This window comes from Papaver somniferum, chromosome 9 (assembly GCF_003573695.1).
Source record: "Papaver somniferum cultivar HN1 chromosome 9, ASM357369v1, whole genome shotgun sequence".
Classification (NCBI taxonomy): Eukaryota; Viridiplantae; Streptophyta; class Magnoliopsida; order Ranunculales; family Papaveraceae; genus Papaver; species Papaver somniferum.
Genome location: NC_039366.1, coordinates 63,016,769 through 63,029,958, shown reverse-complemented (window position 1 = coordinate 63,029,958; position 13,190 = coordinate 63,016,769). Strand labels below are relative to the sequence as shown.

Sequence of the window (13,190 nt, the reverse complement as noted above, 5' to 3'; positions counted from 1 at the left end):
GTATTTTACCAAACACAATTTGACCATTTTTTTTAATCAGCGCTAGATTTTAGTATATAGCTTACCGAATACTTAATTGTTTTTTTACACAGCACAACAGAAAATCGCTTCTATAAAATCCGTAGCATTACCAAACTAAGCCTTAGTGTCTCTGGCTGTTTAAGGTGCGACTTTATAATAGAGGAATTGGGCCTAATTAATACCCACGAAACCACCTGAAACCCTAAGCTAAGAGCAACATCGAAAATCCCTGGGTTTCATCCAGGGTCTATCACACGCGTGAAAATAGATATATTTCATCCCAAATTTTTTTTGCTTAAGAAAAAAATACCCTTACGTGTTCCCATTTTATTGTTTGGGTATTCGTAATATCGGTAAGGATACAAGGATAAGTTTGTAAAAACGATGAGTTCACAAGATTTTGGTGAAATTTGAGAAACACAAACAGTCACTTTTAAAAAAAAAATCAAAGTGAACTTCATATTTTCTGTAATTTGTCTAATTTGAGTTTTTATTGGTGCTGCTGAAACCGAAGATGTTGACGATTCGAATTGGTAATTAGTTAAGAGTGATTCTGCTAATGCTTCATTTTGTGCAAGCTTCAGAACTGAGTGATCTTCTAATTCATTATCTTTCTTTGTTAGTTAACTCAAATTGAACAAGTACGACCATTCCTACAACCACAAATTAATATCGCTTCTACAAACTTAGTTGGGATAAGATGCTGACGTTTCCTGTAAATATCATTATATAATAATGGTGAAGATAATACAGATTGGTTTGCGTTTAGCTTCATTCGCATCTGATCTAACACATAGCGGATATCAAGTGATGTTTAAAATTAATACAGATAAAACTAAGGAAAATGCCTTAAATTCCTATGCCTCAAAAGACTGTAGCAAAGTGGTATTTAAAAAACTGCTAAAAATACACTGTAAAACCGTACATGTACATTAACCTACAAAAAGACCATGGAACATTGGTGTTGTATACGACATAAAAGGCAAAACTTACTGCAAAATTTGCACAAAAATGTTAAAGATCAACGCCGAATAAATAAAACGAAAAAAATAAATAACATAAACATTACTCAATTATAGAATTCTTGTAAGTACGAACTCGTGAAAAGATGTTTAGAAAATATAAGTGCCAACAAGGAACACTAGTTCAATGACAAATTAAGACCAAACAAAATGAAAACAACTACATAATCTCTAATTTATAAAAAATGACAAAACCCAAATTTATAAGCTTAAATAGTAATAGAAGAACATCAAAACACCAAGTTGGGTGTACTGGTTCAGGATTTATGTGGATAAAAATAAATACTAGTTTTACCTGAATCTATCGAATTTATAATGTTTCTTAAAAGAATCTTAGATTCTTATAGATATATAATTTAGGATTATAATGGATCGAATTAGGATTAGTTTAGATTAGATTTATAAAAATTGAAGTTGATTAACAAATCATAATATAGTTGGAAAAAAAAAACTAAGTTCATCATATTTCTCTTTTTTTGAGAAAAAAAAAAATCCATACGTTGAGGTGGTGGATGGTGGCGACGACAGTGGTCGGTGCTAGTGGTTGGTGGTGGTGGTGGAGACACACACATGTGGTTTGGGTTGAGACTAATATGAGATAATAACATATATATTTTAACTACAAATATCCAAGAATCCTTATATTATCTTGCCCCTCGACTATTCTAAGAAATTTTAAATGAATTGAATACGTAGGATATTTGTGGAATCTAACAAAAATCTAAATTTAGATACCATGGATATTTAATGATTCCTTACCTATCCTAATTAAATACCTATGAGTTCTTAGGATTGTTAAATATGAGAGGATCCCCTCACATTCATATTTTCACATTATTCCACACTTTAAACGTCGTTTTTTTTTTTTTTTTTTTTTTTTGTGAATAAAAACCAAGTGATAACTTATCAGAAGCTAATATTTCGGGGATTATGTTCGTTTTACGAAGTCCTTCATACCTATGAAAATGAGTACATTTTGAATCGTATAACTCCATTGTCTACTACTTTGAAAATCATGAGTCGAAAATCAACAAATTTTAAACCGTTTAAATTAAGATTAGTAGATGATGAGGTTTGGTATTTTGGTATGTTTTCATTTTTTTTCTTTGTATGTAAGGATTTGTAACACGAACATTTCTCCAAAATATTAGCTTCAGATACGCCATCCTTTGATTTTTATTCACAATAAAAATATCAAAAGTTTGAGATAATATGAGAATAAAAGTGTGTAGAGATCCTTCCTCTTGTTAAATATCCATATAAACTCTAATCCAATAGATCACTGTAAATATACAAATACATCAACTTATAAAACTGAATTAATTACATAATGTCAGTGATTATTATGAAGTGGCCCACCTCTCCGGTTTTAATCTTGAAAACACTCGACGGAAAAAAATTAAAAATATAAAATCCACGAGATAAATATATCCTCTAAAAATTCCAAACACACTCATCTGTTAGCATGTGTATGTGTTCAAATGGATTTTTATGCTCGCACCCGCATCCAATCCCAAATTCATCAAATTTCAAAGAATACAGCCGCATCTAATCCACGAGTAAACAGATATGGCATTCGCTAATAAATAATCGGGTGGGTCAGGTTGGGTAGGCGGATTGGGTGACAGATTCTCATCCCTTTTTCAATTTACGACTTTGTTACCTGCCCCGAAAATCCTTATACAGTTCTTTTCTCTCGACTAAAACCTTCATCGGGAATGAATAACCCGTTAAGGCTCATCATGAATTACGACTGAAAAATCGTTGATCAATACATTTATCACACGTCATGGAAACAAATAAATAACATTTGGGGCCAATCTAGGGGCAGAAAGTATTTGCGTCCATATTAGTACCAAGTGGTCAAATCCAACTCCCGGGACCCGACCAAACAAGCCTATTTTCCGGGAGTCAAGAAAATCCCCAAATCCAACAAGTAATGGAGACCCGTTAAAACTTCTCTTCTTCTTCGCAAAAATCCGCGACGAAGCAGTAATGGCACGATCAATTTCATATATCACTGGTTCTCAGCTTCTCTCATTAAAACTTAAACCTAATCTTGCTATCGTCGACGTCAGGTACAATCAATTTCCCTCTATCTCTCTTATCAAAGTCTCTCTTCATTCTATTTTTATATTAAGTGACTTTTTCTTTTGGTTTTGTTAGGGATGATGAGAGAAATTATGATGCTCATATAGCAGGTTCTTTGCATTACCCAAGCAGTAATTTCTCTGAGAAAATCCCTAATTTGATTCATGAAGCTAATGGGAAAGATACCCTTGTCTTTCATTGTGCCCTAAGTCAGGTAAACTTCATTTCTTTGTTTGTTTTGAAAATCTATGCCCTACTTGCTGCAATTATTGTTTCGATGTAGTTCTAATTATATGTTTGTGTAATTCAGTGTTTGTGTTGGTATTGGTTTAGGATTAGTATGTGACACTAGTACCGCTGCCACGGCAGTGTGTTCACCTAATTTCAAGAGGCAATGCAGTAAATTGGAAGAAATTGTAGTTACATGTTTCTGGTTTTGGGGATATTTATGATTGACAGGACTCACTTGGTTTTGGGGATATTTATGATTGACGGGACTCACTTTTTAATCGCCACGAGAGGGCCTTGTACATCGGTCAACTAGCAGTATAATCTGTGAATGAACCAAAATTGGATTCCATGTAGTTGTTTTTTTAGACCCTCTTTTTGTTCCGGTCCTTCCGTTATAGTCACAGATCCAAAATAGGAAAGGAAAGAAAGGATGAAATTAAAATCTGCAAGTATCATTACCATGGATAGCTGTTTGTGCTTATGCTAAAAGTGTATGCATCATTTCATAAAGCAAAAGATATACCACCGAGGGGTTACTTACTTGAGGGTACTAAGAAGTAACTGTACTACTTCATTCAATAATTTCTTGCTGTTGGCAGGGGTTCCAAATAAGCTTCATTACATCATTACTCTATACTTTGCATAGCTATGAATTTCTAGTAGATTTACTGACGCAGCGGTTGCAATGAATTGAGAATCAACACTGTGATCAACTAGTAAACCTTGATAATTCAAGGGGTTTGTGTTCTGAATCCACAAGAACCCTAGGATAAACACTTGAGATAGGGATCTTATTTCTCTGTAGCATTATCCTTTAGACATAAGTATTTCGTCTTTGCATTATCCTTTAGACATAAGTATTCCGTCTTTAAATACACAGCAGGTAGTTATAGGCCGCTGTAGGTACTAATTAGGCGCACAATAAAGATAAGAAACTGAAACTAACAACTAGATAATATATAACTTCTTGTAACTGCTAGGCAGACAATAATAGAGCTTATTCTTGTTCTGCATCACTTACTCCACTTGTCTGACGTTTTCTTACTCTATGAGAACTCGTTACCAACCCACAACCTCCTATATGTAGTCTTCCATTGGTATATTTGTGATGTCTATATATCTTTCTGGTTGCTCCTTGACCAACTTACCATGCTAGATTGAAGTTCAGCACTTCTAAGTTCGTCATTGTTCTTTAGCTTCTTTAACTGAACTTCTATACTCTCGTCAACATTCATTAGATTCTTTGTTTACCTGTTGACCTTATCATCAAGTCTTGTAATATGATATGCCTGTTTGGCTGTTACTATTGCCGACTTCTTTTTACAATGTTTGGGTTATCCGCTCAACTTTGTGTAGGTACGTGGCCCATCTTGTGCACGGCGGTTAGTAGATTACCTTGAAGGAATGAAAGAAGATGCTGGAATAAAGAATGTCATGGTTTTGGAGCGTGGCTTCAATGGCTGGGAAGCTTCTGGCAGACCTGTTTGTCGCTGCACTGACACCCCATGCAAGGGCGACCATGCATAGAAGTTTGAGTGCCGCAATCAATGGAAGTAATTCGAAAGGAAACAAACTATGTTATTGTTCTGTTTGGTATTGATATATGATATACACACACTGTACTATGTTAAGATGTTTACACTACATTGTGTAATTGCGTAAAGGTATATCCTCTTTACTGCATTGTTACTTCTTTGTGTGGTACTATTAGACAAATTTGCAATCTTTTGGTGCAGTTATTCAGTGTTTTGCTGTATGTAGAAAAATTCTGTACTTTCATCTTTTACTTTGTAATCAGCAAATATCAAGATCTGGGTTGGCCGGTTAGGTTTTAGAGAGAGAAGCTGAGAACTAGTGATATGTGAGGCCATTTTTTCTTCTTCTCTGTTTTGGAAGAGGAGAAAACAAAGGGCAATTACGTCTAAAGAAAGTACAATTTTACCACAAGGTAAGTACATAAGAAGAATAAAAATCCGTTAGGGTTGGTTATTCACTTATTCTTCTTACTATTCTCAACCGCCACGAGAAATAATGGTCATCCCAAACCGTCCAGTTTCAGCGTTTCGTGGAGTCATGGGGAAACACACCAGATTCTTGGATTTTTCTGAAGAAGATGGAAATTCAGCGGTTCATGGCGTGCGAAGGCACACTATTTTTGTGCACACTTCAGAAACTGATGAAAATTCAGCTTTTCATGAAGACGAAGAGGATTACTGGCCACAGATATTAGATGATGAAGAAGAATATCCATCACGCGAAGACGAAGATTATCCATCTCGCGAAGACGAAGAAAGACCAGTACCAGGACTTGAGTATGAAGGTGAAAGAGAACGTTCACCCGAAACACCTCTATTACAACAACCTATGTTATTCACAAATGAATATGAAGAAGAAGAGCTTGAAACAAGAACCGAAGTCGAACCTCAAGATGGTAATAACAGTAATTTAGTGAGAGGAGAATCTAATGTGAATGATGAGGATATTGATTGTTGTTCAATTTGTATGGATCCTTATTCTTCTCATGGCCGTCATAAAATCAGGTACTTGTTTTTCCCCTTAAAAGTCGTTTGATATTGATACATACGAGTCATGGCCCAAGGTAAAATCTTGCATAAACACTTACTTAATCACTGCGTGTGGTTCAAGTATAAAGGCGCAACCTAGGCGCCAAAGTGGGAGTTTTTAGCCTAGCCTAACCAGGGTTCTTTTTGTTAAGACCTAACTGTATTTTGAGTAATCTATTACGTAATTAAGACTTCTAGTTGAAAAAATAATGTACATTGTTCCATAAATATTGTCAACATGTTACATGTTAAATCATGATTTATCCTATTAAAATAAGTAAGCTTGAGATTGCAGTTGTCTTCCATGTGGACATTTATATGGTTTATCTTGCATCCGGAGATGGATTAAGCATTCTAGGCGAAGGCAAAGATATTCAACGGTAAATGCCTAGTGTTAGTTTTCATTGGATTAGTCGTACAATAGTTTTTTGAAATAAGATGCATCTCCTAATTATAATGATATGCTTCTTTCTATATTATAGTGTCCGATGTGCGACCGGAAGTGTTCAAAGAAGGATGTCATAGAACTATATGTTCCACGGCTACCTGTAGTGGAAGGAGGACAACAAGAGGTGAGAGTGCGCGACCTTGTCCCCTTTAATCAGAACTCTTCAATGTAAAGGTATTGCTATTGTGGTTGAAGTCAGTTTCATGCTTATCTGCAGAGTTGTGTATCCTTTGACGAGCAACTGGCCGAGGTAAATATTTATTGTCAATTTGAGTTTGAAAGTTCCACACGCGTTCAACTTCTTGTATAACATTCTAAAGTACGTTCACGCGCATATTGCGACAGATAAAAGAGGATTCTCAAAAGAAGATCGAGGAGCTGAACAATAAAATAAACCCGAAATCTAAGTTGCAGAAGAGGACATTGGATACTCTGCATGACTGTCCAAGGAAAATTCTGGAGCAAAAGCGCGTAATGGAGGCTAAAGATAGAAGGATTAAGGAGCTAACAATGTCAAAGAAACGGAGGAGGTTAGACTACCGATGAAATTTACAACCCTGCTTTCTGAACAGTCTTCACAGCCCGCTTTTCAGTAGACAGCTGCATAGGTGGCGGACACCCTGAACAAAAGGACAAGGACCAAAACGTTAATTATGTTCACTTACAACGCGGGAATTGAACCGTAACCTTTTGATCGGTGCGGGATTTGAACCTACAACCTATAGGTTGGGAGCTCAACTCCTGGCCAACTGGGCTGAAGCCAGTTGGTTTTCACACCAGAATCTTGGTTCTGTTTAGGGATGCACATACCCGACCCAACCCGTACCCGACCAAAAATACCCGCACCCGACCCAACCCGCCGAGGCATGGGTCGACTATGGGTGAGGCACGCCAGAACCCACCTATTTTGGGTCGGTTGCGGGTAGAAACTTCTGTCACCCGAACCGACCCACCCACCCGTCAAAAACTAACGTAGGATTCCTGACCCTTGGATCTAACCTAGGACGAATTATCAGAGCCGTTGAATTGATGTATAAAAGTAAAAGACCTAACCTAATCGCATTTTCCTTCTCTTCTCTTCCGCGGCCTCTTCTGAGTCTTCTCTCCTTCTCAGACAGACTCCAATCTCCATCCAAGTCTCCAACTCCATTCTTTTTTCTTCGCTCAGTCTCAGATTCGCTTTGTGGATCATCGGCATCACCAGAAGCAAACCAATAACGGAAGGTAAGATTAGGAACCGTTGTAAACTTGTAATTTTTTGATGATGTGATTTCTTGTAATTTTCAATTTAGGGTTTATCTGTTTAGGGTGTTGTTTTTTAATTTCAGTTTGGAATGAATTGGTATGATGTTACTATGTTAGAACTCAGTAATGAAGAGTTTAATCAGTAGATTCAAAGGATTCTTGACTGTTTATGTGTTTAGGCAGCGCTCAATTTATCTGAATCTAATACCCTTTATTTTATTTTTCCATGTTAGGGTTTGTCAAGATTGAAGAACTGAAGTTCAGTTCATTGGAGCTTGAAGAAGAACTGGTCAGAGTTGGTTTAAGAAGAACTAAGAAGGTATATCCAACTATGAAATTGTTTTGATTATTTAGGTTCCTTTTATATGTCCTTTCCATTTTATGGTTTGTTGTTTATCTGAATCTAATGTTTTTTTTTATTCCATGGTAGGGTTTGTCAAGATTGAAGAACTGAAGTTCAGTTCATTAGAGTTTGAAGAAGAACTAATCAGAGTTGGTTTAGGAAAACTAAGAAGGTATATCCAACTGTATTGCTTATTTTGGATCCTTTTATATTGTTTAGGTGAAGTTTGATAGAATCTCATTGAGCATGATAAAAATGGTCCTAGCGGTGAATCGCAAAAGCTACTTGTAGCTCATTCTCTCTTTGTTGAGAGGATGTTTCTGTCGCTAACATAAGGCCTTCGGCAACCCTACCGCTAGGACTCAGTTGAAGCTACATGTTAGAATTAAATTGGTGTACTTCAATAAATTTTGTATAATCTCTTAACTTAGAAGTTTTTATAAGTTGTATGGTATGAACTTAAGAATTTTTATAAGTTTGTATGGACTGAACTTAGAAATTTTGTATAATTTCTGAACTTAGAGATTTTTATAAGTTTATATGGACTGAACTTAATAATTTTTGTAAGTCTGATATTTGATTTTGCACACCGACATATTTAGCTTGAAATTGTCTAATCTCTTTGTGTTTAACTCTTAATATCAGGATGTGTATATATTTTAATGTGATAAATGATTTCATGAAGATTTGTAAATCTAGGCAGCCAAATAAGTTATTATTACCATCATAAATCAAGCCTTGAATTGATTAATGTGGAGGACAATGGGAGATCTGAGGTAGAAAGGTACTTGGCTGAACCGATCTACACACCCACAAATGAAAATGCTACTTTTGATATATTACAATGGTGGAAGGTAAATGCTGCGAGGTTTGACATTTTGTCACTTATGGCTAAAGATATATTTGCTATTTTGGATCCTTTTCGAAGCTCCTTAAAGCCCAAGACACTTGAGGCCTTAATTTTGTTAGAAAATTGGTTACGAACACCAATAGACATGGATTCATCTATCCTTGGAGTCGAGGAGGAGGAGATTGATATTGCTGAGTCTGGTATGTCTAAATTTTCCTTGGCTCTATTGTTGTTCATGACACTGTGAGTTTTACTGCAGCATGTTTATTACATGAAAGTACATGGTTTACTAAACATAATGCATGTTATATGAATAGATTAACTTCCCTGTTATGTTAACTGCCCTGTTATGTTAGTAATCTATAACAAAAATCTTTTGAAATCCGAAGATCACTCATAGTTATCTCTATATCAACATGTCAGAGGCATTGTCAAAATGTCGTGTACCTCATATCAATTGGATTTCTTAAATTCAGTTATTTTGTTCTTGTTTCTTAGATGATTTTTACTTTTATTTTTACATAATAGGATTTCTCTTTAGATGCTAACTGTTAAATAAATTTATATCTGTTTGATGTTTGTTATACTGTTTTCTATGGTTTGAGAAATCTTGAAATTTGGCTTTTCAAATTTTGCTTTGATCTGTGTATTGTCTGTTATCTTGATGTTTATAGTATTAGGATATTTTATATGTTCTTATAGTTGAATTTGGATGTTGAGATTATGATGAAGCTGAGTTTTTTTGCATAGGTCAGGGCAATCATTTTTTGCATCTGAGTTTTTCAAGTTAACGACCTAAAAATAGGGTTGTGAAGCTTTATGTTTGGACATTATGTTATTGAGGTCTTTTGGTTATTGGGGTCCTTTGGTAGTGAAGCTTTATGTCATGTCTGTCTAAACTTTGTGTTCTATATTGAGGTCGTTAATGTTCAATTTATGGTATTGTGTTTGTATTAGTATCTAGAAGGATAATGCTCAGACTAGGTGGTGTACTGATTAGAGAATTTTTTGGGTTTTTCACTTCAAGACTTCGAATAGCAGGCAGGACATCTAGCTATCCTATATTTAGAACGTTGCTGTAAGAGAAGTACAATAAAACTGTAAAGCACTCGTAGCTACCGTGTACTATTTCATCTAATTACAGTGACTGTCCGGTGTACTGATGAGCAGTTTGTGTTGGTACTTGCTGTTGTTGTGGATGGATAAACTAAAATGTTCATTTCGCTTGCAGAGCTATTTTACTTGTTTCAAGAAATTCATCTACCCTTTCATTCATTCTAATTGTTCATTTCGCTTGCAGAGCTATTCAGTTTCAGTGACCTTGCTGCTTCTTCTATCATCATAGACTCATAGATGATTGATTCCTATTGGCATAGACAAGGTAATGACGCCAAGGGTCATTGTCAGTAGCTTGATCTTTCTGAGTTGATATTTGTTACTGTAACTAATTTACAGACTTTGTTTTATTTCAGGCTTTCAGCCATTCGGAGGTAAAACATCCACAAACTTGCAGGCTTGCAGCGACTCGCTGTTGGTCGCTTTATATGATATTAGGCTTTAGTATAGTAGGAAATACTCAATAGTAATGCACTCTTTTATCTTTTGAGCTTTGAACAATTGAACTCCGTTCCTTTTTATTGTTAGCTTTATCAACTTTGTTATACACTTATACTGTTATACAATTATACTCAATAACTCTGTTCCTTGTTAATGTAATGTCATTTTATTTTATGGTGGGTAACCCACCACCCACCCGACCAAACCCACCGTCACAATGGGTCGGGTGAAAACCGACCCATTGTGTTGTTGGGTCGGTTGCGGGTGACAACTTCTGTTACCCGCCATCAGTGGGTCGGGTGGTGGGTGAGGCCAAAACCGACCCAAACCGACCCATGTGCAACCCTAGTTGTGTTTATTTTTAGTGTGGAGTTTAGTCTTAATGATAAGATTTTTTTTTTAATAGGAAAGGAATATTCTATTAATAGAAAATCAAGCTACATTGTTTTTATCCTGCTGAATCAAAGTATTAATCCAGTCAAGGATATTATTAACCCAACTAAAGCAAACCGAATGAGTTTTTGCAAATTTAGCTAAAGAATCCTCTAAATGATTTGCATCTCTATGTGCATAAGTGCACAACCAGAAATCAAAAGACTTTAAAATTTGCTGAGTATCATGGACTAGATTGTAAGTTGTCCACTTTACTGCAGATTGTTTCCCATTAGTAGCCTCAATTACATTCATGCAATCTCCCTCTAAGTGAATTTTCCTCCACCCCTTCCTTTGCGCCCATAATACTGCTTCTAGAATAGATTGTACTTCTGCTTGCTCCGGATCAATTGCTAGAAATGCACCTCCTCGCAGTCCATAGTTGTCCCCATCCTGACAAAGTATGTGAGACTGAGAACTAGTGATATGTGAGACTGTTGGACCATTTTTTCTTCTTCTCTGTTTTGGGAAGAGGAGAAAACAAAGGGCAACTACGTCTTTACCAAATAAGGTTACTAGTACAACTTTTCCACAAGGTAAACGAGGTAATAAGTACTCCCTCCGTTTCTAAATAAAAACAGAGGTATATAAGGAAAAATAAGTTATTCATAAGTTATTCACTTAAATCTTCTCAACCGCCGGGAGATATAATTGTGACCCCTGACCTTTCGGTTTCAGCTGTTCTGTTCGTGGAGTCATGGGGAAACACACCAGATTCATGGATTTTTCTGAAGAAGATGAAAATTTATCGACGATTCATGGAGATGATCTCCGTTGTGTCGGGCCAACACACAATATATTCATGGATTTTTCAGAAGAAGACAAAAATTCAACAGACGAATTAGTTGACTGGCCACAAACATTAGAAGAAGAAGATTCATCAGACGAAGATGAAGAAAGACCAAGACTTCAGGATGAAGGTGAAAGAGAACACGCACCTGAAACACCTCATCGACCTCCATTACAACAACCTGATGTGTTATTCATAGATGAATATGAAGAAGAAGAAGAAGATGAAGAGCTTGAAACAAGAATCGAAGTCGAGCCTGGAGATAGTAATAAGAGTAATTTAGTGAGAGGTGGATCTAAAGTGAATGATGAGAATATTGATTGTTGTTTAATTTGTGTGAATCCTTATTCTTCTCAAGGCCATCATACAGTCAGGTATTTTATTTATTTTTGAGTTATTTTGTCAAAACTAGAAATCTTAAACATAGGCGTGGATTTTTAACCTAGTTGTATTTTTGTTAAGACTTAATTGTATTCTATGTATTATCGCTTAAATTAGGACTTCTAGCTTCAAAAATAATGTACGACTAGCCCCGAACAACATAACAAGAGAATGTTCTTAAACTGCTCGAGGTTTGGCTGAATACAAGTATGTAGCAATTATTTTGCTTTGGCATGTTAAATTTGTCAATCAAAACATTGTTAATTCTTATGAGCTAGAATTTAGAATGCTTAGAAGTTTAGTCCATGTTGTTTATAAGCATGAACCGATCATATGTTTTTGTTTTTGCTTTTGTTCATCTTATTAAATCAAGTATTTTGAGATTGCAGTTGTCTTCCATGTGGACATCTATATGGTTTATCCTGCATCGAGAGATGGATCAAAAGTCCTAATGAAGACTATTCAAAGGTAATTATTTCTTCTTAGCTTTCATAAATAAGGCACAAAAATTATTTATTGTAATTATTTTTTTGATTGGTGAAGAATTTGGTGCTGGCGAGTTTCGAACTACTACAGTGCATTTGATTGTTTCAAATAAGACCATCTCTTATGGTATCTTTCTTTGTATATTGCAGCGTCCAGTTGTTTGAGGGTGAAAATGGTTTCTGTCGATTTCGGTAATTTCGGGTGTGTGGGTGAGAAACGAATTTAAACCCTAAACAATGTACTGCACGTGAGTACTTTAGATTCGAGAGATCAATCTGTACAAGTCCGGCCTAATACAAGAAATGGTCGTTCCAGACTTGCTTCGGTCACAAAGTGAAGGAGAATGGGTTGGTTTTGGGGAGGGAAGCAAGGAAAGTGATGAGACTAGAATAGTTGATTTCTGTAAGAGTAGTTTTTTCCTACGACTTGTATCAGAAAGTGGGAAGCTAATAGATGGAAAGCTAGCAAATGTTTTCTGAGTGTTGTATGCTCCTGACTGAACTTGTTGTTCGGTGGAAATAGGTAAGACCTATTTATACAAGTCGAAGTGAAACATACTCTAGTCTCATTAAGGAATGGTAAATGGGTGAGTAAATGGGAGGAGGTGGTAACTGTTAACGCATGGAATTGATTTTCCATAAAAAGGAGTGTTTCACCATTAATCCCTGTATTTACTAACCGCCTCATCCTTATGACACTTCCTTATGACGGGCGTAGTGTACGCCGCAC

The 13,190-nt window shown here is 35.9% G+C and overlaps 1 protein-coding gene across 1 annotated transcript; it reads left to right on the top strand.

The window, feature by feature from the left end:
• Nucleotides 1-2,911: 2,911 nt before the first annotated feature.
• Nucleotides 2,912-5,142, top strand: LOC113308396 (dual specificity phosphatase Cdc25-like). The gene is made up of 3 exons (XM_026556860.1): nucleotides 2,912-3,121; nucleotides 3,210-3,348; nucleotides 4,722-5,142. Exons 1-3 carry the CDS (start codon nucleotides 3,039-3,041, stop codon nucleotides 4,890-4,892), a joined length of 393 nt encoding a protein of 130 aa, XP_026412645.1. The 5' UTR covers nucleotides 2,912-3,038; the 3' UTR covers nucleotides 4,893-5,142.
• The last annotated feature ends 8,048 nt before the right edge of the window (nucleotides 5,143-13,190 follow it).

Excerpts from the sequence above, each read along its gene's own strand:
- LOC113308396 (XM_026556860.1), top strand. The coding sequence starts at position 3,039 with ATGGCACGATCAATTTCATATATCACTGGTTCTCAGCTTCTCTCATTA. Across the intron at positions 3,122-3,209 it reads CTTGCTATCGTCGACGTCAG|GGATGATGAGAGAAATTATG; the intron begins GTACAATCAATT and ends TGGTTTTGTTAG. Across the intron at positions 3,349-4,721 it reads TTCATTGTGCCCTAAGTCAG|GTACGTGGCCCATCTTGTGC; the intron begins GTAAACTTCATT and ends AACTTTGTGTAG.